The 24,467-nt window shown below is 38.0% G+C and overlaps 1 protein-coding gene across 1 annotated transcript in view; it reads right to left on the reverse strand.

The window, feature by feature from the left end:
- Window positions 1-7,902: 7,902 nt before the first annotated feature.
- LYPLAL1 (lysophospholipase like 1) overlaps window positions 7,903-24,467 on the reverse strand; it is a gene marked incomplete at both ends in the record, with an annotated part of 34,272 nt that continues 17,707 nt past the window's right edge. Inside the window, 3 exons of the mRNA XM_084245561.1 lie at window positions 7,903-8,142; window positions 8,903-9,018; window positions 17,390-17,559. Of these exons, the coding sequence (XP_084101687.1) occupies window positions 7,903-8,142; window positions 8,903-9,018; window positions 17,390-17,559 (526 nt within the window). The remainder of the gene's footprint in view (window positions 8,143-8,902; window positions 9,019-17,389; window positions 17,560-24,467) is intronic.

Genomic DNA, 24,467 nt, shown 5'->3' on the forward strand with positions numbered 1-24,467 from the left:
GCAGCATGAATATAAAATGTCTACAAAGGCAAGGAAATGGCTCTGATTCTAAGATATTTGAAATGTATTTGGATTTTTAGCTATTCTTTCTGCACACCAGCACTATGACCATGTGGTCCTGGGAAAAGAGCATTAGGACTGCTTATTTGGGATTCTGAGTATGTTACTTAACTTCATTTTTCGTCTCCATAGGTGTAAAATGAAAATCTCTAAATTCCCTTCAAGCAATAAAAATTCTTGGTTCTGTGGCAGAACTAAGACAATGTTAACCAGCTGCCCTAAAACATACTTTATGTTTCACAGGATAATTAAGAAACCAAAAAAAATGTATTTCAGCTACTATTTGAAATTGATATGTTTTTCATTTGCCTTTTAAAAGTCCTGTTTTTTGACTTCACTGGAAATTTATTGCTGTTCAAGTGAAATTTTTAAAGAGAACCATTTATTCTGCCAGTTGCATGCCGTGAACTCTGGTTTTAACACTTCTCTCTTGTTATATGATAGAGAAACTGGCTTAATACTCAAGGCCCAAGGGAAAGACTTCCATGTCTCCTAGACACCCCCACCTAATTTTTCAATTTCAATAATTTCATTGGCAAAATAAAGCATACCAGAAGTGGCCAAAATTAATATGTCAAGTGTGTCTCTAGTTTCAATTGGACAAGCCAATGATGGACTAGAAAAAATTGGGGTGAGAAGAGAGAAACAGAAAATGAAAACAGTGATTTTTAACTCAGGTAATACTATGCCTTAAGAGTAGGTAGGGAAACACCAAACCAACACAACAATTATTAATTCATTGCAACAAAAAACAGTAACATGTTAAAAAACAAAAACAAAAACAAAAAAACAGTAACATGTTATTTTGAAATTATCCCTAAAATAATTTAAAATAAAATGCAAAAGCATTAAACTTTCTGATCACTTCTTTAAAGAAGAAAAGATCCCAGCAGTTCTCAACTAAACTATTGGCAAAAACATAAATGTCTAACCGGCATTTTGCCCAAAATATGATTTCTTCAAAACAGGAAGTTCACTATTCATCGTAGACTCATTCATTATATTCCCAATATAAAAATCACATACAGCTCTCATGAACAACCCAGAATGAGAGAACTAAATATCACAAAAGTACTACACATAGTAACTCAACCGTAGCACAAAGAAAAAATAGTTTAAGCTAATAGTTGACATTTTGCTAAGTATCTGCTCAATATTTCAAATGAAGTGTCACACTTATTTTCTAAAGTACTTAAATGCTAGAAAGGAAAGCAGGAGGTTTTCAGATTGATTAGCAGAATTTGGGGAGTTCATAGGATATGATGGTGACCAAGAGAACATGCATAGTTGATTGGGCAGTAAATGGTCTTCTGTCTCATTTCCTTTCAATGAAGAGAAATTGGGAGGTGGTTGAAGGCTGAGGAGAGAGGTCCAACAGTGACGCACATGGAGCTCGGTGATCTGCTTCTTTCCATGTCTCCAGGGGGTAGGACTGTGGGCAACTTCAGCCCTCTCAAGGGCCCATCTTGCTTTGCTGCCCTTTGCCCTCTTCAGACACAGGTACAGGCCCACTTACCAGCACTGAATGTGGAGGCGGGAATTCACATCCCTACGAGCAGGCCCAGTTGGAATGTTGGCTGGTTCATGTGACCAGTGGAAGGTGTGGTGCAGAAATCTGGCCAAGAACAGGATAGTGGGGCTACCTTCCTGTCTAGAAGCTCCGTAGCTCTATCACACCACCCATGGATCCATTTAAAAATGATATGAAAAACCTCGTGGATTAATTCTGCTTTGGTTTTCTGCAGTTGGGCCTACTAACTTTAAGGGAGTTTTGACCCCCTTATGTGTCCCCTTAAGACAGATGACTTCTCATGGGTGTTGACTAACATTCAGGTTCTCATTGCTGTAGGCTGGGTTTATAGTGCTGATGAGATCAATCCTCTGAAGAGTGAGAAAGAAACCCCCCAATCTAAAGAAATGAGTGTAAGCAGCTGCCACAGCTCTCAGAACTCAAGTGTGGCTTGCTGACTGCATGGGGCCACTCTCCCTCTCCAGTCCCTTGGATCCATCCCTTCCCCCTCACCTCAGCTGGTTTAAGGAGAAAGATGTTTAGGGCTAGGGGGTGATCTCCCTGTTCCCCAAAGGGTGAGAGAGAGAGAATGTTCAGGAATGTTGGGAAGGGATGGGATTCAAACTTTTGTGATGAGGGATAGATGCTAGCACCTGAGTCACCATCCTATTGAGTTGCGGGGGTGAAGGGATGCCCAAAATGAGCTGATGGGGTTGGCAGAGTTGTGGTGTCCTGTTCATTCAATGTACTGTTTTTCTGGCTTCCCCTGCTGACATATTGTTAGTATAGCAGGTCCTGAATAATACCATTTCACTCAAGGTTGTTTCATTATAACACCGATGAGAAAAAAAGAATTCCAGGCAATGTTGAACAAGATAACTCATTCAAGGAGCTACTGTCATTATGTATTTTTTTTTTTTTTGCTTAAAGTTTCAGTTTCCCAACCCAAATGCCAAAAAATAGCTGACTGGCCCAAGAAGATGTGGTATATATACACACAATGGAATACTATTCAGCAATGAAAAAAGATAAATGCATGCCATTTGCAGCAACATGGATGGAGCTAGAAGGGATTATGCTCAGTGAAATAAGTCAGAAGGAAAAAGAGAATATCAGATGGTTTCACTTATAGGAGGAATATAGGGGAACCAAATAAGACATCATGGGAAAAAATAATAATGCTAAACACAACAAAACAAAGACATCCTGCAGGGGAGGAGGAGGGAGAGAGATCAGAAGGAGGGAGGGAGGAGCACAGGGGACTGAGGTAATGGTGCAGGGTGCATTGATGAAGGAAACTATGGGGCTACACCTGATGGGGTGGAGGGAAGAAAACACTGTTTAAAAATGAACAATGATAAAAAAAAATATTAAAATTAAAAAAAAGTTTCAGTTTCCAAAAATCTATGAACAATGTTACTGAGGAGTTACTGTATTGATATTTTACATGCTTATGCTCTTAGTGCTGGTAAGTGCCAAAAAGAGGGTGCACCTGATTGGGAAAAGAGGGGTATAGAGAAGAGTGCACATCTTTAGTGGCCTCTGTGACTGATGACATTACCAGTTATAGATGCTAACAAAAGGAAGGAGCCTCCTCTGAGGGTGCTGTTTGGGGACTATACTCTTTGCCTCCCCACACAGTCTGTTTTTACTTCTTCTTTTTATTACTTCTTAATGAAGGTAAAATTGGTTCACAACACTGTATATGATTCAAAAGTACAGGATCCCACCACACCATATTCACCAAATCTTCCACCATTTTTGAAAGCAGCTGTGAATTTCCCACTGATCTCCATTGAAACGGAAAGTCTGACCCTGGGTAGACTGACTCCCTGACCTGTTATTTCCAATTTGGGGTGAATTGACTTAGACTCAAAATGAAAAAGAAGCAGTAATGGAAATGGCACACTTGACAATGTGGCTGGCCTGACCCCAGAGGCATCTTGAATCTATGTGAAAAATGACAGCTGCTCTACTCCACCACCTTTAGCCAAGCTGCCGGTTCACTGGACTCTTGACTCACAGAAATGCCCCAATAAGGTCTGGGCCTGCCTCACTGAGGCATCTACTGGATAGCCGCAACAGTTCAGCCTCAGGGCCAAGTATTCAGAACTGTGAACGGTCCTGGGCATTCCACTCAGCAGGCAAATTCAAGGCCATTATAAAGCTGGCAAATACTACTCTTGATAAACCTCATTTTATTTTCACTTATAAGTGGGTTGTTGCCATGACCTGTTTATTTGAACTGACACTTGGAAAGCTACATACTAGAAAATTAAAGACACCCCCCCCCCTTTTTTTTTTTTGCACAGCACACTGAGGAAATAGTGGCTGGTGACTGAATCATCTGCGTCACTCTTATAGGCGGATCCATTCTCTGTTGAAACTGACTGGAATCAAACTACCAGTTGAGCCCACACTGCCCAACCTGTCACCATTGTGAACTTGAACCATCATTACACCAGCAGTGCATCAGCTATTATATTGGGTACCAAGTAAGAGATCCTGTTTTTGATCCTGTTTTGATACCATTGTATGACAATCTTTTATGTTAACAAAGGTTGTCACAGTCACCTTGCTTTGAGGCACAGTGTGGGGTATTGTCCATACATATTCTAACACTTTAATTATATCTGACTTTGACCACTTCTGGCGCTATAAATGGCACCTCACTGCTGTTTACATCTTTTTAGGTTATGTGTTGCTGTTTCAGTCCGATAAGATTACTCTGGGCACACCATTGTGACTCGTAAAACTAATCTTTATATTTTGGCTTAAATTTCTGGACCACTTCCTTTCTGACAATGGTGTGTGTACCTTTTATCGCAAAACAATTCAACAATGGGCTGATGGTCAGATATTGGATGGGCCTTTCATATCCCCTACAATTCACTGGGATCTGGTGCTATTAAACATTAGGACATTTACCTCAAAAATGGACTTTGAAGATGTCCGGCTCTGTCTTTCTTCTGGTCCACACATTAGTCAGGTAGTTTGGCCAAACGAGTGCAGTTGTTTCCCTCCTCTGAGCTGCATTCTAGATAAGGGCCAGCATGAAAGTGCTAGGAGACACTACTGAGTAATTCTGAAAATTCAGAACACCTGCTGATCACGTGAGCACGCCATTCTCCTTTCCTCTAACAGCAGCTCTAGGTCGGCCTGGTAGTTACATCTTCTGAGAGGCCAGTTGACCAAAACAAGGCAGGGGAATCATATTTCACACTTTTTTAGAGATACGGAGTTACCTTTCGCATCAACATGAACTTAGATGAAAAATATAATGGCCAATTGGAAGAGTAAAGTGCTTGCCAAGCCCCCAACAGAGGTCGATGTGGACAAAAATGGGGGCCATAATGGGTCTAAATTTTCAAAAATCCTCATGTCCTTCTAGATGAAAGGTGTGGGTGTGAATAGGGGACGACTGGATAAAAATGGAGTTACAACTATTGAAACATAAATGACGGGGGACATAAATGACAGGGGAATAGAGGGAAAGGAATAAATCTGGGAGCTGAGAACAAGGCTCTGTGGGGGAGAGAGGGATACTGCTAATGCCTTTCTGAACTACCCTGGAGGCTTCCTCAAGATTGAAAACACCTGGTGCAATTTTTTTTTTTTAGATTGATTTATTTATTTATACAGAACCAGGGTACAAGCCAGATGTGCAGGAGGGTGAGAGAATTCACCAGAGCCAGAGCAGGGAACAGAACAGGCAGACTGACGAAATAACACTGCTGAGGGGAGCAGTGGGCGTGACAGGAGAGGTCTGCCGTACTATGTGGGACCCTTGCTGGCCGGGATTGAACTGCGCTGCAGAGGCTGCGGACAGCTTCACAGCGCAGTTCTCAACCACCTGTGCCACCAGGGGAGGCCCCTGGTGCAATTCTGTTACGAAATTTTGACTGCTGGGCCTGACCTCCCTCTATAACTTCTGTAGTGCTTTAGTACCTTAGTAAAAGATAGTAAAAAAAAAAATTTGTGGAAACAGCAAAGGGTGGCCCTGGTTCCTATGCCAACCCTCCCTGGTCCCTCCCCACACACAAATGACAATACCAAAACACCTATCCAAAGCTCCTGCACCCATATATACCCACATTTATTCCCATATGCCATGCCTTTGGTGGTAAGGACAGACAGCACAGCTGGGATGAATGCCTCTTAAAATTGCCTAAAACAAGGACTATTTTCAGCTAAAACAAAATCTGCTGTTTTCACAGACTTTTTACTATCTTTACCAGGAAGGTACTAAAGCGCTACGGAGGTTATAGAGGGAGGTCAGGCCCAGCAGTCAAAATGTTTTTAGCAGAACTGCACCAGGTGTTTTCAATCTTGAGGCTCTTAATTGTTTGAATTGAACTGGGAACGCCAAGGCCAGAAAGTCACCTTGCAGAGGTTACACTGTTACCTGTGCCCTTCGCTAATGTAGGTCCCATTTGAAGGGACCTAACAAATGTAAAATAGGTGTTAACCTGTCTCTCTGGACACATGGTGACTTTTATCTTTCAGAAGAGATTTTCAAGCACTTTAGGACATACCACAGATCTCTCAGCTAGACCTTATGTGACTATGGAGCTATATAAAGCTATAAAGCTTGGTTATTTGGGAAAGCTTCTAGAAAAATGACCAATTTGTTGTTCATGTACAGATTGGGGGCCATGACCCTTCAATGGAGATCATCCAATTAGTAAAGTTGGTAGAAATCTGTGTCTGTGTAGGGTAAGGTAAAAAAGCATCAGGCTTTTCTGCCCTCCAGCCATTAGGATTGATGATGGATCCTTGGGGTCCTGAATGCATGCCTGATGGCGGGCACCTGGAGTAGGGTGTGGGCATGTGTAGATGGGATTCACCTGGGCCAAGACTGAACTTATAAGGGCAGTGTCATGGGGATGTCAGAAGAGGGCAGAACGTGAGAAAAGGCTGGAGAGCCCAGAAAGAGTAAAGACTTGCTGGGGCCTAGGAGGCCTGCCAGCCTCCCTGCCCGCCCCAGCACCTCTGCCTGCCGTGTACCTGGTAAATCCCAATAAAAGCCTGCAAAAGCCATTGAGGGCTCCAGGACTCACTCCCTCCTTCACCCGTCTGCTTGGGTCATAGAGATCCTGCTCATTGTCCATCCTGCCCCTTACAGTCTATCTTTATCTAAAAGGATTGAAGATACCCTCTTGTTTACACCTCAGGACTGTAGTTTTTATGGAAGCCACATTTGCTAGACTGTGTCCTGGGGATCCTCATAATCTGGGAAATTGTCCCTATATCCTGCAGTGCCTGGCTTAGGGCTATGGACCAAGTGGGACTGTCAATCCAGACAAGGAAGCAGCTGGTCTCCTAAGGCACATGCTTAATAACTATGGGATTTATTCAGCTGGATGGGACCAGGACCCAGGGGGTACAGTTGAGGTCAGTACTGCAAACTAAATTCTGTCCTTAGCCATCTTAAATCAATGATGTGTGAAATAAAGTTATTTAGTTGCAGTTAAATGACAGAATTTAGCTAATAGTACTCAGATAACATGTTGAGCCCGAATCTTCTCAGTGTAGGCCACCTCTTCCCTTTAGAGTTGTTCACACATGCATACTGCTAGATACATTTCTGAAGAGTAAACTGAAAAGCAGAATTAAAATATACATGGCAGCAAATTTGCTCTCTGGAAATACAATGCTAGCTCTTCATGTGTTAAAATTACTGAGTCAGTGTCTTGAAACAGCTGTCTTTATGTATAACAATCTGAACTGAAATGCCTGCATGCTTTTGATATTTTTTTAAAATGTTTGCAAAGTTTTGGCAATTCTGTTCTTTTACTGTGTTATCAAGAAATCCCTTTTATATGATGAATGCTTAATATATTGTGGCTAAATGATATCTGGACAAATGCCAGTAGCAAATACTCAACCTCTTGTGAAAATCAAGTAAGATGTGAAACCAGTATATAAACTTGGAGTATTGGTGGTGTTCTGTTGAACACTATGAACACAAATATCTTTGGCAAGGTAACTTAGAGAAAGTTGTAGAAAAGAAAAAAAACACAATACTACATTAGGATTTTTCATGTTTCCTCACTGTCTTTATTTTAAAAATTATTTTTAAAAATTAAATAATTACTTAAAAGGTCCCTAAATTTTCAGAAACATGCATCTGAAAAATAATACACAAATGTTTGTCCAAGTAAATGTTTGCTATTAGTCTCTATGGTGCTAAGCATGTTCACAATGAATAAATAAATCAGTATCTTATTGATATTTCTTAATATTTTAATTATCACTTATTAAATTATAAACTGGCAGTAAAATCACTTTCACAAAGAATATTACGTGTACGTTAACTGCCCAATCTTGAGTCATTTGTTTTGGCTATCAAGTTCTGCTGGTAGTTTTGTAAGAATCCATGACTTCAGCTTTTCTAGCTCATTTTTGCTAAGCTCATGGTAAACACCTGGGAAACTGTGAAACTTCGTATTCACTCCTAAAGATTTCAACTTCAAGTTTGTCTCTTCGCCCCACTCATGAAGAACTAACTCATCTGCAGTGCCATGACACTGAAATAATTCAGGAAGCACACCATCCCTATTTTGAAGTTCCTAGAGAAGAAATAGAAGTGGAAAAGTTTAAGAAACTCATTTAAGAACACTATTCTGGGAAATCTGAGAAGGCCAAAAAATTTCAATTTTACCAAAGCTTCAACTGTAAAGAGAAAATAGAGCAGTGGTACTGCTCTCTGGGTATCACTGATCAGGCCTGGAGTTCCCCGGACCCTGGCACCACCTGAGCTGCAACTGTGTTTGACCTGCATTTGCCCAGGAGAATGGTCCAGAAAATGGTCAAGGGAGTTCCTGAAGAAACCACGTTGACTGGGAGAATGAACCTCTGTGAAGTGGAAGGAGGGGGAGCACAGAACTGTGGTAAAATGGGGAAGAATGATACTCCCATTCTCATTTCTGGGCCAGCTGCCTCTATTGGCAATGAAGCTGCAATACTATAATGTATCTGTCATACTGCTGTAAAACAGTATCGGCAGTATAACTGAGTCTTGGCTTTGGCTGTGTTCATGACATAATAAACAAACCTTACTATAATCATCTTCATTTTTAATAAATGCAATGGATACATATGCACATTTTTAAAATTTGTCCCCCTTTGAGATTTTGCTTAACATTATTCTTTGGACAGGGCAATTCCTGCACATTCATGAGCGCCATTTAATCTAATATGACCAATGTGGTCACAACCTCAGGAATGCTCTGTGCATTAATCATTACTGCTTCATTACCAACTTTGTTTTAGTTTCAATGTGTAAGTATTTCATGTTTTTCTGTCTTGTTTTTAAAATCTGGAACTTACCTGGTAAACAGCAGATGCTTTATTCAGAAAACTAGAAAGAGCAAACACTCCTGCCACATCTTGATGAGCTCTATAGGCTAGATGCATGGCCATGCACCCTCCCATAGAAAATCCTCCTAAGAGAAGCAAAAATTCAGTTCTCAGAAAGAGGAGAATATATGCAACAATAATTTAGAACAAGAGTCTATCTCTGCCAGCAATATAAATCTACTCTAAGCTATATCTTGAAAATATTTGGAGACCTTTAAAGAGATATGGCACTAAAGATCTCACAAAGACAGACCTGCTATGAGTAAATAACACTGTTTCATCTATGTCATCACTGGGAGATTTGTTATAAGAGGAGCTAGACTTACAAGAGAAATTGGGCCCGTCAAGTAGAAATATTTAACATAATTCAAAATATGAATCATAGTACAAGTGTTATTTATTTAAACTAATGTCTACTTGTATTTTGTTTATGCATACAATATAGGAATCCTCACACTGCAAGTACAATTAATAACACGCATCTTTAGTCCCACTTGCCAACATCTGAGCTCAGAAGGATTTACATTTCCAGGATTGACCTTATAATTGAGACTCAGTGATCTTTAAATGAGGGGGCTGATCAATAATTTGGTTAGCCAGTTCAAGCATTTTTTAAACATGTACAACCATATGAGATTTTTAAAAAAATTAATTGAGTGATTTCAGGTACTCAACATTGCTACTTACTGGAGATACACATATTAAAACACAAAGACACTTCTGTTCAAGGTGGGGAAGACATATCACAGAACATGGAGGTATCTTTCTTATGTTTCATGAAAAAATACAGACAGTAAATTACATAGCCACACACTTGTAACAATAACAAATATACTTTGGTGTAGAATTCATACCTCCTAATTTCCAACCTACTGCTGTAGTTCACTTAACGTATAAAACTGATTCCTTAGGGACAACTTTGGATTTACTACAATCTTTAATAGATGAAGGGAACTGAGAAGCCCCAAGAGATTAGGTGACCTACTTAAGGCTGCACCCCAAATTTTAGCTATAAAATTAGAACTGAAAGCAGATAACGTCCAACTGAGTTTAGCGTACTTTCTGCTATCCTAATATTTATTAGAATTATTTCATATGGGGAAGATCAAAATTATTTTAGATCCAGGGTACAAATGTATGAGTGAGGGTTACTAGCTTGGGGAGTTTAGATTTTTAAAATGTTTATATAATATGGTGCCTCCCTGGTGGCTCAAGGGGTTAAGAAGCAGCACTATGAAGCAATCTGCAGCCACTGCAGCAGTTTGATCCCCGGCCAGGGAGGTGACCCACATGGCGTAGCAGACCTCTCCTGACTTGCCCGCTGCTCCCCTCAGCAGTGTATTTCAGGCAGTCTGCCTGTTCTGTTTCCCACTCTGTCTCTGGTGAATCCTCTCACCCCCCGCACCTCTAACCTGTGCCCCAGTTCTTGTATGCATAAATAAATCTTAAAAAAAAGAGAATATATTATGTAAATAACTAAAGTGTGTGATAAATATTACATCTGGGTTTCAACATGCTAGAAAGAAATGACAGGGTCTCATCAGTAGCAGTAGCTCATCATGAATGAGAACCATTCAAACAACTCTTTGAAATAACCCCACAACACGTCTGAATAAGGGTACATATAATTAGAGGTTCAGGAATGACCTTGGTGGGGGAGGAACAGTAAAAAAACTATATGCAAAATTTGTTTATGTGCATTAGATCCCAAAAAGGATAAAAACAACTGAGCCATATTATCTGTGAATGTGTACATTAATAAATCTTTGATATGCCCCATGTGGGTATGAAGAGTTCACTGCAGACAAGATGGACATATCAAACATTCATATTAAGTATGCAATAAGAGTTCCAAGCTTTTGCCATATTTCTAGTTATGGACTTGTCCTTGCTTCTCAAGTTTTTCCATGTAATATCATGTGGCCTCTTAAAAATAAAGACTCCTAGACAGCCCTAGAGCCACTAACACAATTTCAAAGCCTATGTCTAATTTTTAACAGCTCACCTACTTACAAGTCAAATGTATGAAAATCACAGTCTTAGAAAAATTTTAATAGCTGCAAGGCAGACAATTCAAAATTAAGTGTAATGGCTAAGAACAGAAAGTGAAAATGTGGTCACGATTTAAAAGAAAAGCACAGGTTACAGATACCAAGGCGGGAGGAATAAGGATTTACTTTCTGGAGAAATTCAAGATCTTAAGTTATATTTTTGTCAAATGTACCTAAGGAACATATTAAATGTAACTAGTGTGACTGAGAAACTAAATGTTTAATTTTATTTAAGTTTAAATAGTCACATGGCTAAAGGTTATCATGTTAGTTTAACAATGAAGTTCTACATAATCTAAGCTGCCTCATTGATTGAAAAGGGCTTCGAAATCCACAAATGGGGCAAAAAGAAAAATATTGCATAAAGTATTGAGGCTAATATTATTAAATATGATCTTTTTAGGTGTTAAAATTTTTTCAGAAATATCACAAGAAATATATGAACAAAAACAGATAAGTAAAAACATATAAAAATTATTCTAAAAGCAAAGCTACTAAGAAAATTTTACACATTAAATGTGCCCTCTAGCCCTTCATTTTCAGTGGCTAGGGAAACATAGTTGCTATATCTGGTTCCAGAGTCTTCTCGATGGGACTGGTCCAACAACAAAAAAATAAAAGAAAATATCTTCCCACATAAAAAATGTCATTATGAACAAACAGATGCATCCAGCAGATATTCAACCTCATATCTGATTCACAATTATAGTGAAGAAAAATGTACTCATTGAAATCTTACGATTTAAAGACTTAATCTAAGTCCCGTACCCATTTATAATCTTGTGAGGTAATCTGCGATCCCCCACCAGCCATCTTTGACAGTACAATCACCTTTAGCAACAGACACTACTGTGAAAGGGGACTTTGTGTATTTTTTCTAACAGAAGAAAATTTAACACAAAGGACTAGTTATTTGAATTCAATTTCCATCTAAGTGTCTAAAGTGCAATATAAAATATACTGTTCAATAAGTGGATTCCAAATAGTAAACTCATTGTAGGTAATGGTTATAGTGTATATTTATAGTTGCTGGCAAAGTATTAAAATGTCAAGAGTTAAAATTTCAACATACATTTAAGATTAACAAGCTGAATAAAACATGTTAAAAAATAATAAACTTAGCTTTTATGAACTCTTTAAATAAAATAAAACAGAAACAATGTTTAAAAAAAAACTATACTGTGAAAACTAAGTTAATCTATCTGAAAACAAAACCCAGAGGAAAAAATACTTACAATCCAAATGTACCATCAAATGAAAACGATTATAAAAATTCAACAAAACCCACCCTTTCTCCAAATTTCAACAAGTCTTCCATTTAATTTATATCTTCTAATTATTCTTGATTTGGGAATATCTAAGTTATGCCCGCCATATGAATTAGTGTTATTTTCTCTCATACAAAGGGTCCAGAGTCACCAAAAGAACAGCAGCCCTAGGCTTTTAAAGTTCTTATACTTGTTGAAGAAAAGTAAGTGGCTACAACATGTGTGTGTTAGAAGGACAGCACAAGAATCTATTCTTGTCAGGTGCTCACTGCAGAAGCTTGAGAAGAAACATCCCAAGGACAGGACAATAGGCCTGGGATCTGGGCGGCGGATGCCATCATGGCAATTCTAGCTATCCCTGCATTCTTATTTTAAATCTTACTATAAAATTAATATATTCACATATATTAATATACGTGGTGCAAAGTGTTTCTACCATGCAGACAGAAACAAAGACAATGAGTCACCTAAAATCTTACTACTCATAGATAATTTTGACATTTAAAAAAATATATATTTATTCATACAAGAACTGGGGTGTAGACCAGAAGTGCAGGGGGTGAGAGGATTCACCAGAGACAGAGTGGGGAGCAGAACAGGCGGATCTACTGAAATACACTGCTGAGGGGAGCAGCGGGTGAGATAGAAGTCTGCTGCGCCATGTGGGTCAGCTCCCTGGCTGGGGATCAAACTCATGCCGCAGTGGCTGCCAATTGCTTGACAGTGCTGAGACTTAACCCCTTGTGCCACCAGGGAGGCCTATAATTTTAACTTTTTTTTAGAAAATTCATCTTTATAAACCTCACTCTACCTGGACAATTTATATCTTATTTTTTTTCTATCGGGTAGTACTTATTTAAAAGTCTTTCAACAGCATACAAAACTGACTAATTATTTTTTATTCATTTAACATATACTTACTACCTGCTTTCTATGAGCTGACAGCAATTACTCGTTACATAATATTCAACCGTATTAACAGACCGTAATTCAAGCGATGGGCATTTATAAAGTATTCAAGTAAATTACTCAGGTATAATTCCAGAAGCATTTGATTCCCTGTGCTTTAAAAGTCTGACAGTATACTCAAGTCAAAATGTTTATAATCTGGTCACATAACACATCAGGTTCTATACATTCCAGATCAAAGTTAAACCAAAATTATACTTTCTCTTAACAACAAATTATCACCACCTAGTGGCCAAAAAAGGAATTTCATCATGGTACAAAATTCTTGACAAAATCAGTGGATCTGGGTTCCAGTCCCAACTCAATTTTACATTAGCCAGCAATCTCTTTGAAGTTTAGCTTCTTCAAACTGAAATGAGAAAAATTTTCTAAGGGTCAAGAGTGATACTATATTTGAAAGCAACTGTGTAACTAAAACACTAAATATATAACTGATATAGAATGAAATTTAAAAACTGGAATATAATAAAAATGTCAACAATTTTAGTCATATTACTATCACATAGATTTTTTTAAGTGCAATAGTACACAAAGGAAAAGTGATACACTGTTTCCCATTTGACTTCTCATATTATCCAGAAACATGCTAGAAGAAAATGAAAAGTTTCAAGATCAACATTAAAGAGAGGCAGAATGTACAATGGATCAGGTTTATATTCTGTACATCAGACCCTCTTAACATGCAGGAAAAGCCAGAAGAACACAGGGTAATCTAAAATCATTAATAATTTTAGTGGAATACAGGGTTTGAATCCAAGTTTTATCAATGAACATAAAAGGCTAGCATTCAGAGAGTAACTTGAAAGTCACTATTATAATGCCTGTGCTCCCCTAACTTCTTTCATCCTCTCTGGAGAATTCCATGTTGTATGAATATATAAAAATAAACTTTCTTATGTTTGATATTCTTAATGTAGAGAATGTAGAGTGAGGAGTTACAAATATCTCCAAGGAACTAATTTTTTTTCTTTAAGATTTATTTTTATTTATTTATTTTATTTATTTATACAAGCACTGGGTACAGTCAGAAGCATGGGAGGGTGAGAGAATTCACCAGAGCCAGAGCGGGGAGCAGAGCAGGCAGAAGGAGCTAAGTACACTGCTGAGGGGAGCAGCGGGCGGCAGGAGAGGTCTGCGCGCCATGTGGGACCCTCCTCTGGTGGCCGGGGAGCAGCCGGGGATTGAACCGGCGCTGCAGAGGCTGCAGGCAGCTTCGCAACCGAGCGCTCAACCGCTGCGCCACCGGGGAGGTCCAAAGGAACTAATTTTTATTGCACATCTCTATATATGCATTCTTCTTCCTGGGATAGGAAGTGAATCTTTTGCTTCATTTTCCCTATTTAACCAAAGTTTCTTTTTTTAATTTTCCCATTAATCAAGTAATACATATATTAGAAAACAAGGAATTTGCTTGCATAGCCCATACCTGCAATCTAATTTTATTCATCCTTGGGTTTCCAAATCCTGGAACAGTTTATGTATTAGTCTCTCCTCATTCTAATGGGTTTATCATTTGCCACCTTGTTCTTTTCCTGGCCTTCAGATCAGTCAGCCCCCCATAGTGCTGTCAACATAATCTTTCTAAATTGAACATTCAATCATCATTATGTACAATTCAATAATCCTAGGAATTGGAGCACATACCAAACTGGTATTTCCTAAGATTCTCATATGTCCCTTTCATGTATATGTTTCCCTCCTTTTTACCCAGCCATATTTTCACTCATTCCTTAAAACTCAGGAGAATCATCTTTTCTAAAAAAGAGTTCTTGACTCCCCCCTGCCAAATTTACTTCTTCCTCATTGCTTACACTGTACCTTGTACATATTTTTACAATATTTGCACCGGGCTAGAATAGTTTTGTTCTATGTCTCATTAGACTGTAAATTTTTTGCAGGGCCTCCCGGGTGGCCTACAGGTTAAGTCTCAGAGCTATCATTGCTATGGCCTGAGTTTGATCTCCACCAGGGAGCTAACCCACATATGGCATAGCCTGGTGCTCCCCTTAACAATGTATTTCAGTAAATCCACTGTTCTGCTCCCCATCTATCTCTGGTGAATCCTCTCACCCCCGCCACTCCTCTGGCCTACACCCCAGTTCTACGCAAAAATAAAAAGAACATTCTTAAAAAAAATAAATTTTTGATAGATTATTGAGTATTCCAGCACTTCCAATTTCTATTAACTATATGGAGATCAAATTTAGTATGAGAAGTACCATTTCTGACCTGGATAGATGACCTAGCTGGATAGACTACCTAGAAAAGGCTGGATGTTTAAATTAATTTCTTTTAAAACTAAGTTTAATACAATAAAATTCCACTAATCAAAATAAAAAAAAAAAAACTGTTACACAGTAATGAAAATCAGTAAGGATAACAATGTTTGTACTTATCATCTCCATTTTTGGGGGTCTTAAAATTTTTCCTCTTACAACAATTTTTTTAATACCCTAACCTAACTAAGGTATGTATGTGTGTGTGCTTAATAAAAATTATGCAGGATTACTGAATCCCACCTTCATTAAAGTGTCATGAATAACACTTAAATCATAACTTAAAATGTGCTATTATAGACACTGTACAAAAGCATTTAAAAAAGTAGAAACATATTAAGCAGAGACTTCTGTTTAAATAATCTATGAGCAGTGAAAAAGGAAGAGGCGAGCACAGCATGGACACAAGGAAAGGACAGTTGGTAGAAGAAAAATGACCAGTGACTTGGGTCTCCAAGTGACAACACTGATCCCAAGGGCTCATGTGCTATCTGGAGAGACAGCATATTTAGTAACAGAAGGAAAGGATTTGCAACATTATACGCCAGGCACATTTCTAACTATTTTACATGAATAGATTAATCATTACAACTTTGTAAGATGGGTGCCATTATCATCACCTAAGCACAGAAGCATGGAGACTTGTGTATATGCAAATTAGGGATAGGTCATGCCATTCATTACAAATTTCCTGAGCCTCTGCTCTGTACAGTAATAACTTTACACGTTCATTTCCTTGGAAGAGCTTTGGGACACTCATCACTGGCTGGATGACGTCAAAGTTATCTGTCTCAGTGCCTCATGGGTCTTTGGGACTGTAAGTCATTGTGAGACAGAGTCTGCTTTATTTATCTGTGTCCCACTGAGGACCCAGCATACTCCCTGACACATAGTGGGAATTTAAAAAAAAGAATTGCTAAATGAGTGAATGATGGAACCTGCCATACAGTTACACAGTTGGAATTCTATTTGTAACTGCTTCATTGTCCCCTAGAATGAGTTGGATGGCCCTTCTCTATACCTTCCCAGGACTCCCACAATTTTCAAAGTTCCTCTCCATTAAACACTGATTTAAATATAGGTACAGAGAAACAGAGAAATACAGTTAAACACAGATAAAGAAAGGAGAGTTAGAAAGGAGATTGATGTTACCAGGCTGGGATTACACTGTTTTTAACTAACAAAAGTTCCATACATTAACAAACATGAAGAAAGTTTATTAACTTAGCCCAGATCCTGTCTATAAAGGATTTTAATATGCATTTTGATGTTACTTAGAACTTCATGTATATACTTAAATTGCTTTATAATTTCATTATTAAATATAACTCTTATTAATTTAATAAAACTCCTTCACAAAATACATCCTGTACCATCCATATTCTACACAACCCATCTCATGTTTGTATATATTAGAGAGATAGATTTTAATAGATTATGTACTTGGTGTTAGAGAAAAGAAAAAGGGTGTTAAGTATGATAAAGGGCTTATGTAAAGGTACAATATATCTCCTACAGAACAAAGATTACTAAAGACACATTTACCAAAAGTTTACAAATACCTTATTTATTCCTGAGAGTAAATCTTAAGTGTTTACTTTTCATAAACATGATGTTATATTTCAACTCTGTACTCTAACCATGGCAACGGCAGTTTAAAAGTAGTCATAAACTTAATCTAATGCAAGTGTTTTAAAAATTGAAATGAATAATCTCTAAATTGAACATTAACCATGGAATTCTCAGATTATGTTATTAAAGAGTATCAACTGACATATCATACACACATGAACAAGTGAAATACATGTACTTCTAAATAATATTCTAAGTAAAGTTCAATGTATAGAATTAACCAAGTGGAAAAAATTTTTAATTATGACTTAAAGTTCTTACCAACTAATATCCTGTTCTTCTCGATGCCACTTTTCACTTCATCATCAATCAAATCTGTAAGTATTCGACACATTAAGTCAATTGATTCAAGGTGTTCTGGAGCGTCATTAGATATTTTAAACCTGTCAAACCATACATTGGAGATTCCTCCTTTCATAGGAGTATATGGCCTGTTGGAAACCACAAAAAAAGCAAATATTAAAAATGAATATTTTAATTTCTACAATATCAGTATTTGGGGTCATTTTAACTTCCACCAAGTTTTGTAAGGTAAAGAAACCATATTAAAAACATCTTATGAATACTGCATTAACTCTCCTACACTTAGGATGATCCCATTAACATTTACTAATACCAGGTCATATTTATTCTTTCTTCTACCTTTTAAGATTCATAAATTCTCCAAAATATCTCCACGACAAAAAGAGAATTAAATATACTGTTTGTTTTTTTTCAGCTCAATTTAAATGACTTAGGTAGGTTTATTTTTTCTTTTCAATTTCTGCTTTGATTTACCTTAATCTCTTTTTCCCCTTTAATGTAAGGATCAATATTTAAGCATTCACAGAGAAATAAATGCCCATGCAAAAAATTCATTACCTCAAGAGTGGAAAAAAAAAAAGATTGACCAAAATGCTTCCAAAGGTGTTTACTGAGGGGGCCTCCCTGGTGACACAGGGATTAAAGTCTCAGCACTATCAAGCCATCACTAAACCCTAGGGCATGAGCTCGATCCCTGGCCAGGGTGTTAACCAACATATGGCACAGCAGACCTCCCTTGTCTCACCCGCGGCTCCCCTCAGCTGAGTATTTCAGTAGATCTGCCTGTTTTGCTCCCCACTCTGTCTCTGGTGAATCCTCTCAACCCCCACACTGCTGGCCAGCACTCCAGTTCTTGTATGCATAAATAAATAAAATCTTTTTTAAAAAGGTGTTTAATTTATAGCACATCAGTAAGAAATCTCAGTTAATAATTTAAGGGCTTTCTTGATCATATCCAGATAGACAATCCTTAGAATAAGGAATGTAAGAATCAAGATCTAAGATAAAAATCAAGATTTGGAACTAGTTTTTAAAAATCTTAGGAAACTTGAAACAAGAGTTTATTAGGATATAAATAATCTGTGGAAGCAATGGTCAAACAGGTATTCCACACTGTTTGCATGTATGGATGCAACATGGGACGAGATGCTGTGAACTGGTGTCTTGTGGAATAAGGATGATCTTTTAAGATATTTTACATTTAAGTGTGAGATAGAATGGTTACATTAGAGGGAATCTTAACCCATTCATTGTGTATTCATCCAGCATGCTCTGTTAAAGTGTGTGTGTCAAGGGCCTCCCCTGGTGGCACAGTGGTTGAGCGCTGGGCTGCGAAGCTGCCTGCAGCCTCTGCAGCGCTGGCTCGATCCCCGGCCACCAGGTGAGGGTCCCACATGGCGCACAGACCTCTCCTGCTGCACAGACCTCTCCTGCTGCCCGCTGCTCCCCTCAGCAGTGTATTTCGTCAGTCTGCCTGTTCTGTTCCCCGCTCTGGCTCTGGTGAATTCTCTCACCCTCCCATACTTCTGACTGTACCCAGTGCTTGTATAAATAAATACATTTTTTTTTTAAAAAAAGCATGTGTTTCAAGACAGTCCAAGCATTCTCTTTTAACCAACAACAAAGGAGAAATGGGCGCTGTGTTCAAGTCCTTTGTGGATAAAGGTAAAGAAGGGGGAGAAAAAGAGATTCCTGTAGGCAAATGCAAAGAAGTATACAAACATACAAAATAAACATGGAAGAACAAAGCATTTCCCAAGATGAGGAAAAGAGTTTCATAGAAAATAGTGTTTTTCACTCAGCAAGCTTTGTTTTCTCCTTCTGTGACAGTGAGAAGAGGAATCTGTGGTACATGCAAGAATGCCATAGAAAACACAATCTGTGCCAAAGGTGCCATCATTACCTGAAAGAGATATAAACCCGTGATGAGCACGGATGCAGGATTCCTCCTGCTCTGCCCCATCTCACACTTAGCTGTACCCGTGAAAGTCCATGAGAGCCAGAACCTGAAGAAATGGAGGGCTGAGGCACCCACTGAGACCTGAATGCATTTCTGTGTATGTTCTCCAGTGAAAACTCACTGGAACCTTAGCAAATGCAAGTCGGTATGACTTTCAGGTCTAATTTTCTCATCCGCTGTATCAAAGGAGCCCGCGATCCCTGCTCCTGGGGAACTGCCACTCTAGGACCAGTGGGCGGTGCTGGAGGACACAGGAGAGCATTTCTGTGCTGATCACACCACTCCAAAATAAACAGATGCACTTCAGGAGCCTGGAATTTGAGAGGGCTGTATTTGGAAAGTTTCTCAGGGAAAATGAAAGAAACCTGGAAACAAGAAAGGTGATCTGACTCAAATTTAACGAGAACTCATCCACAGAGGATCTTTCATTTACCAAAATAGAATCAAGTTACAGAAGTTACTTGGACGCATGCTTTCTGAAACTTCAGTCATGTTTCAAATATCCCTAAAAATCAGCACATTAAAGCCTAACATCTTCTCCCAGGTTATGAAGATACATTTTTTTCAAATGTGGGGAATGGTGTATATGTTATCTGGGTGTTTTTCATATAAATCTTATTTTTTGTTCTACTCCTCCTTGCCTCTCCCACTCCTCCTTCTCTCCCTCCCCCAAGTCTTGGTTTCACAGGCACATGGCATTTCCGATCTGGATACAGCCCTTGATGTCTTTCTTGCGCACACATCTTTACAGAATATATTTGAGGACTCCTTTAACAATTCCTCAATAAATTAGTTCTAACCAGTTCTTTAGACTGGCAATATTGTATCTCGCGATAGACATGTTTGACTGTCTAATCAGCCACCCTCTGATAATGGGCATTTGCTGGGTAGGTCAGTCACCTAGAACAATGCTGCATTACACATATTGGCATCGATGTTTTCTACACTCTGGTATTTTCATGCCCACATATCACAGTCAAAGAAACAGGACTGCTGAATTGAAAGGCATACCTTTTATATTACTAGATGTTCAAAACTGCTTCCATGAAGGATATAAATAATTCAGCTTCCTACGAGAAAGGTGAGAGAATATCCTTTTGCCTAGAGCCCTAATAGCAAGAAGGTGCTAACATATTTAAAATGTCAATATTTAATGGCACCAACTATAGTTTTAAAATCCTATTTTTAAAAACTAATTTACATATATAAAAATATGTTTTAGGTCTATAGTTCACAAACTTTAGACAATTTAAACTTCCACAATTAAACAGAGCATTCTCTTTTCCTCAGAAAATTCTATCACACCCCTTTGCAAGTGATTCATGCCCTTCCTAGGTAACCACTGAGTCACTTCCATTACTATAGGCTGGTGCTATCTGTTCTAGAAGTCCACATAAGTACAATTTCCAGTTCATATAACTTGCTATCTTTTTCTAGTGTGATTTTGATTATTTTTTATTAGTTTAGAAGACCACTTTGTCTATTATGACACAAATAGTAGTCATTTGTATTTTTAAGTGTTTTTCTAACCTGTTTTTGTATATTGACAATAATTTTTAGTAAATCTTTAACATAAAATTCTTTACAATGATGAAATCTGACCTTTAAAAAAAAAAAAAAAACTAAATTTCCAGGCCTCATGATTTAAGAAGCAGTTACCAATCTACACATTTTTACAGAGAATCCAAAATTTATTTCTAAGATTTTTGCTTTCATTTTTACATTTAAGCCTGGAACAATTCTAAAATTTATTTCACACATGAAGTGGTCTAAGGGTTCAAATTAATTTTCTCCAATATGGATAGTCCTCTCTATCTGCACTACTATTTAAAAACACAGACAACCAAAAACCCCACTTCTGTCTCACAGGTGAAACACCATCTTTGCCTTATATTTAACTTTATAGTTCTGAATTACCTGGTCCCTCTCAACCTAGGGTCTGTGTGAGAATTAAGCCCGCGTAACACATGCACTAACAAAATGAACAGACTTCTCTCCCATGCATCTAGAATGTCACTAGTTCTCTATGCCCTTGGGAAAAAGAAATAGCTATTCAAGTCACTTTCTGCAAATCAGGTAAAGAACTCTGGTTGGAAATGCTCCATTCTGTCCCACTGACCTACTACTCATCCCTGTGTCAGGATCACAATGGCCACATTACAGTGGGTTTAGGAGGATGTTCTCTCCTACCTCCTGCCCTCCTCATCGCTCCCAATCTCTTTTTCTACTTGTTCTGCCTATTCTCAGGCATCTATTCTTCTTTATTTATCTAATTAGTTAAAATATTTAGCAGATTGTAAAATAATTTCAAGTAATCCTCCTTTAAAGTCCTAGAGAGATTTTAACTAATACTGCATTATTATCTGGTGTTTATGATTTTGTGACATAAATCTGAAAGGCTGTGCTCTTCCCATCATTTGCCACATTCTGTCCCTCTCCAAGAAATTCTCCTCCCTGTTCAGCTACTCAGCAGGTACAGGGAGAGGGAATCCTACACCAGCTCTCTACAGGGTTTCCTGCAGAGCCCCTGCCCTTCATTCCTGCAGGCCTCTGATCTCAGGACTTGCTTGGCTGGAGGGGGAGAAAAATTGAATCAACAGAGACAGCAATGCAGCCTCCCAGGTATCAGAATCACTTCTCAGTTACCCTTTTTACAGTGCCCTGAACACGGAAGCTATTTTGCACACAATATTAACATCGCTGTCAGATAAAGTAAAATCCCCAACTATTCAAATGGTCACTGAATCACAGAGTGCTTCTGAATGAAAACTGAGTATACAACAATAACTTTAAAGTGTGAATAAGACTGTTACTCTTTTGAATTATTTCTACTTCCCTTTTCATTTCATTCTATTTCTCTGAGCACTTAAATATGATATCACAGACTAAAATGTGAATCATTCTAGGAACTTAGCCATTAATTGAAAAAATGATAGTCACTTAACTTTTGATCTTTGACAGCGCCTTACTTAAGTAGAGATAGATGCTCCATGGAGGCAGAAGCACAGTGCAACTTTTACTAAAATAAAACTATAGTAGCTTTTTGTTCTCTCCGTTCTTTGCAAAAATTAAAATTCTTTTGAAAGGAGATAATAGGAAAAATTAATGAGAAAAGAACAATTTAGAACTTTTTAAAAATTAATGACACATCATTATTTTACATCCTTATCTGTTTGTTTTCAGATACAGGATTTCTCCCCTCAGATGTGGTGATCACTCTTAAACAAGTTTAAATACCAAGCGATAGTTAGACACATCAAAGACAAATCTTAAAATCAAAAGTTTTATTCTATATTCTCCAACTTTAAAAAAAATAAATACTTCTTTTATTACATCTACGTTCCTCAACAAAATATCCACATAGCTGTTTCTTACATATTCCTTTTAAACATTACTGTTTGATTTCCTGTCATAGTAGAATAAGAAGTTAGCTTTCAAATATAACCCTTATTTCCTTCCTCCCAATATAATCACTTAAAATTTTTTAATTAAATAAACAGTAAGATGGATGGATAAAGATGTGGTATGGTATCTATAAACAATGGAATACTACTCAACTATTAAAAAAGATGAAGTTTTGCCAATCGTGACAAACCTAAAGGGGATGAACTCAAAGGGGATTATGCTAACTGAAATTAGTCAGAAAGTGGTCGGCAAGTATAGGAGTCCACTCATGTGGGTGATAAAGAAACAAATCAAATGAACAAACAAAAACCAAAAACAATCTCTTAGATACAAGAGAACGGATTCCTTCTGGAAGATACCAGAGGTAAAGCGGTAAAGGGACTAAAATGTCTGGTGACAGGATGGCAGCCAGACCTTTTTGTTGTTATTTTTAAATTTTATCTGCGTTGTTTTTTCTGAAATGTTATTAACTTTTCAGTCATTTACATAGTTGTGATTTTGAAGGTAGGCTTGGTGGTAATCAGGATAGAACTTTTTTGTGAAGAAAATATAGTCAAGAATGTATAATGCCACTGTTAAACTAACCTTTAAATAAATCATAAAAAGTAAGACTGTTTTAAAACAGCTAAACAAACTGGCACATATGTTATATTCATTCACTTTCTTCCTCAAATATGTTACTTTATGAGCTGGTATGAACAGCTCAGACATTACCATAATAAATAACTGTTTGCCTCAGAACATGTGTGGGGCTCTTAAATCAACCAACCAAACAACAAATCAATCAAACCACCATTTTACATAGGTAAGATACTAGGCTGGAATCAAAAGGAAGAGTTGACACTGAGTTCTGTTTTGATATGTGTTCCCTGAAAGTCATAAAAAGGTCACTAATACCCTTTCAGGTAACATCTCTGGCTCCTTTTCCTTTCTGTCCATTGCAAAGCATGTACCCAGCATCCACTCACGAGGGCCCAAGGCAATTTCCCTCTGGTTTCTCTATTCACAGGACAACTTCATTTTTTTTTTAAGATTTATTTATTTATGCATACAAGAACTGGGGTACAAGTCAGAGGTGTGGAGGGTAAGAGGATTCACCAACTGCAGAGTGACTGAAATACACTGCTGAGGGGAGCAGCGGGCAAGTCAGGAGAGGTCTGCTGTGCCATGTGGGTAGCTCCCTGGCGGGGGATTGAACTCGTGCTGCAGTGGCTGCAGACAGCTTCACAGGTTGCGTCTTAACCCCTTGTGCCCCCAGGGAGGCCCCAGGACAACCTCATCCTTTATCCAGGGCTTCGCATGTGTCATTCCCTTCACCTGGAATGCTCTTTGGCACCTTTCTGCATGATGGGATCCTACTGATCAGTTAGGTTCTGCTCAAATGGTATCTCCTAGGGCAGTCCTTGACCCTACCATTGAATGATGAATGTCAATAATCATTTGTGTTACTAGGGAATAATCTGTGTCAGGTGGAAATATAGGATATCTAAAATTTCTTATGTATCTCTGAACATCTTTTGACTTTAATTTTTGTAAAATTCATATTGTGATTCCTAAGAAATGATCAATTTTTTCTTACGTTTCTTTTAAAAAAGAGAACATGTTTCAAAGAAAACAGCTTTTACATATAGGTATTTAAAAGTACTATTTAAAATACTTACTGAAGAAGTA

Source organism: Talpa europaea, assembly GCF_964194135.1.
Source record: "Talpa europaea genome assembly, chromosome: 10".
NCBI lineage: Eukaryota > Metazoa > Chordata > Mammalia > Eulipotyphla > Talpidae > Talpa > Talpa europaea.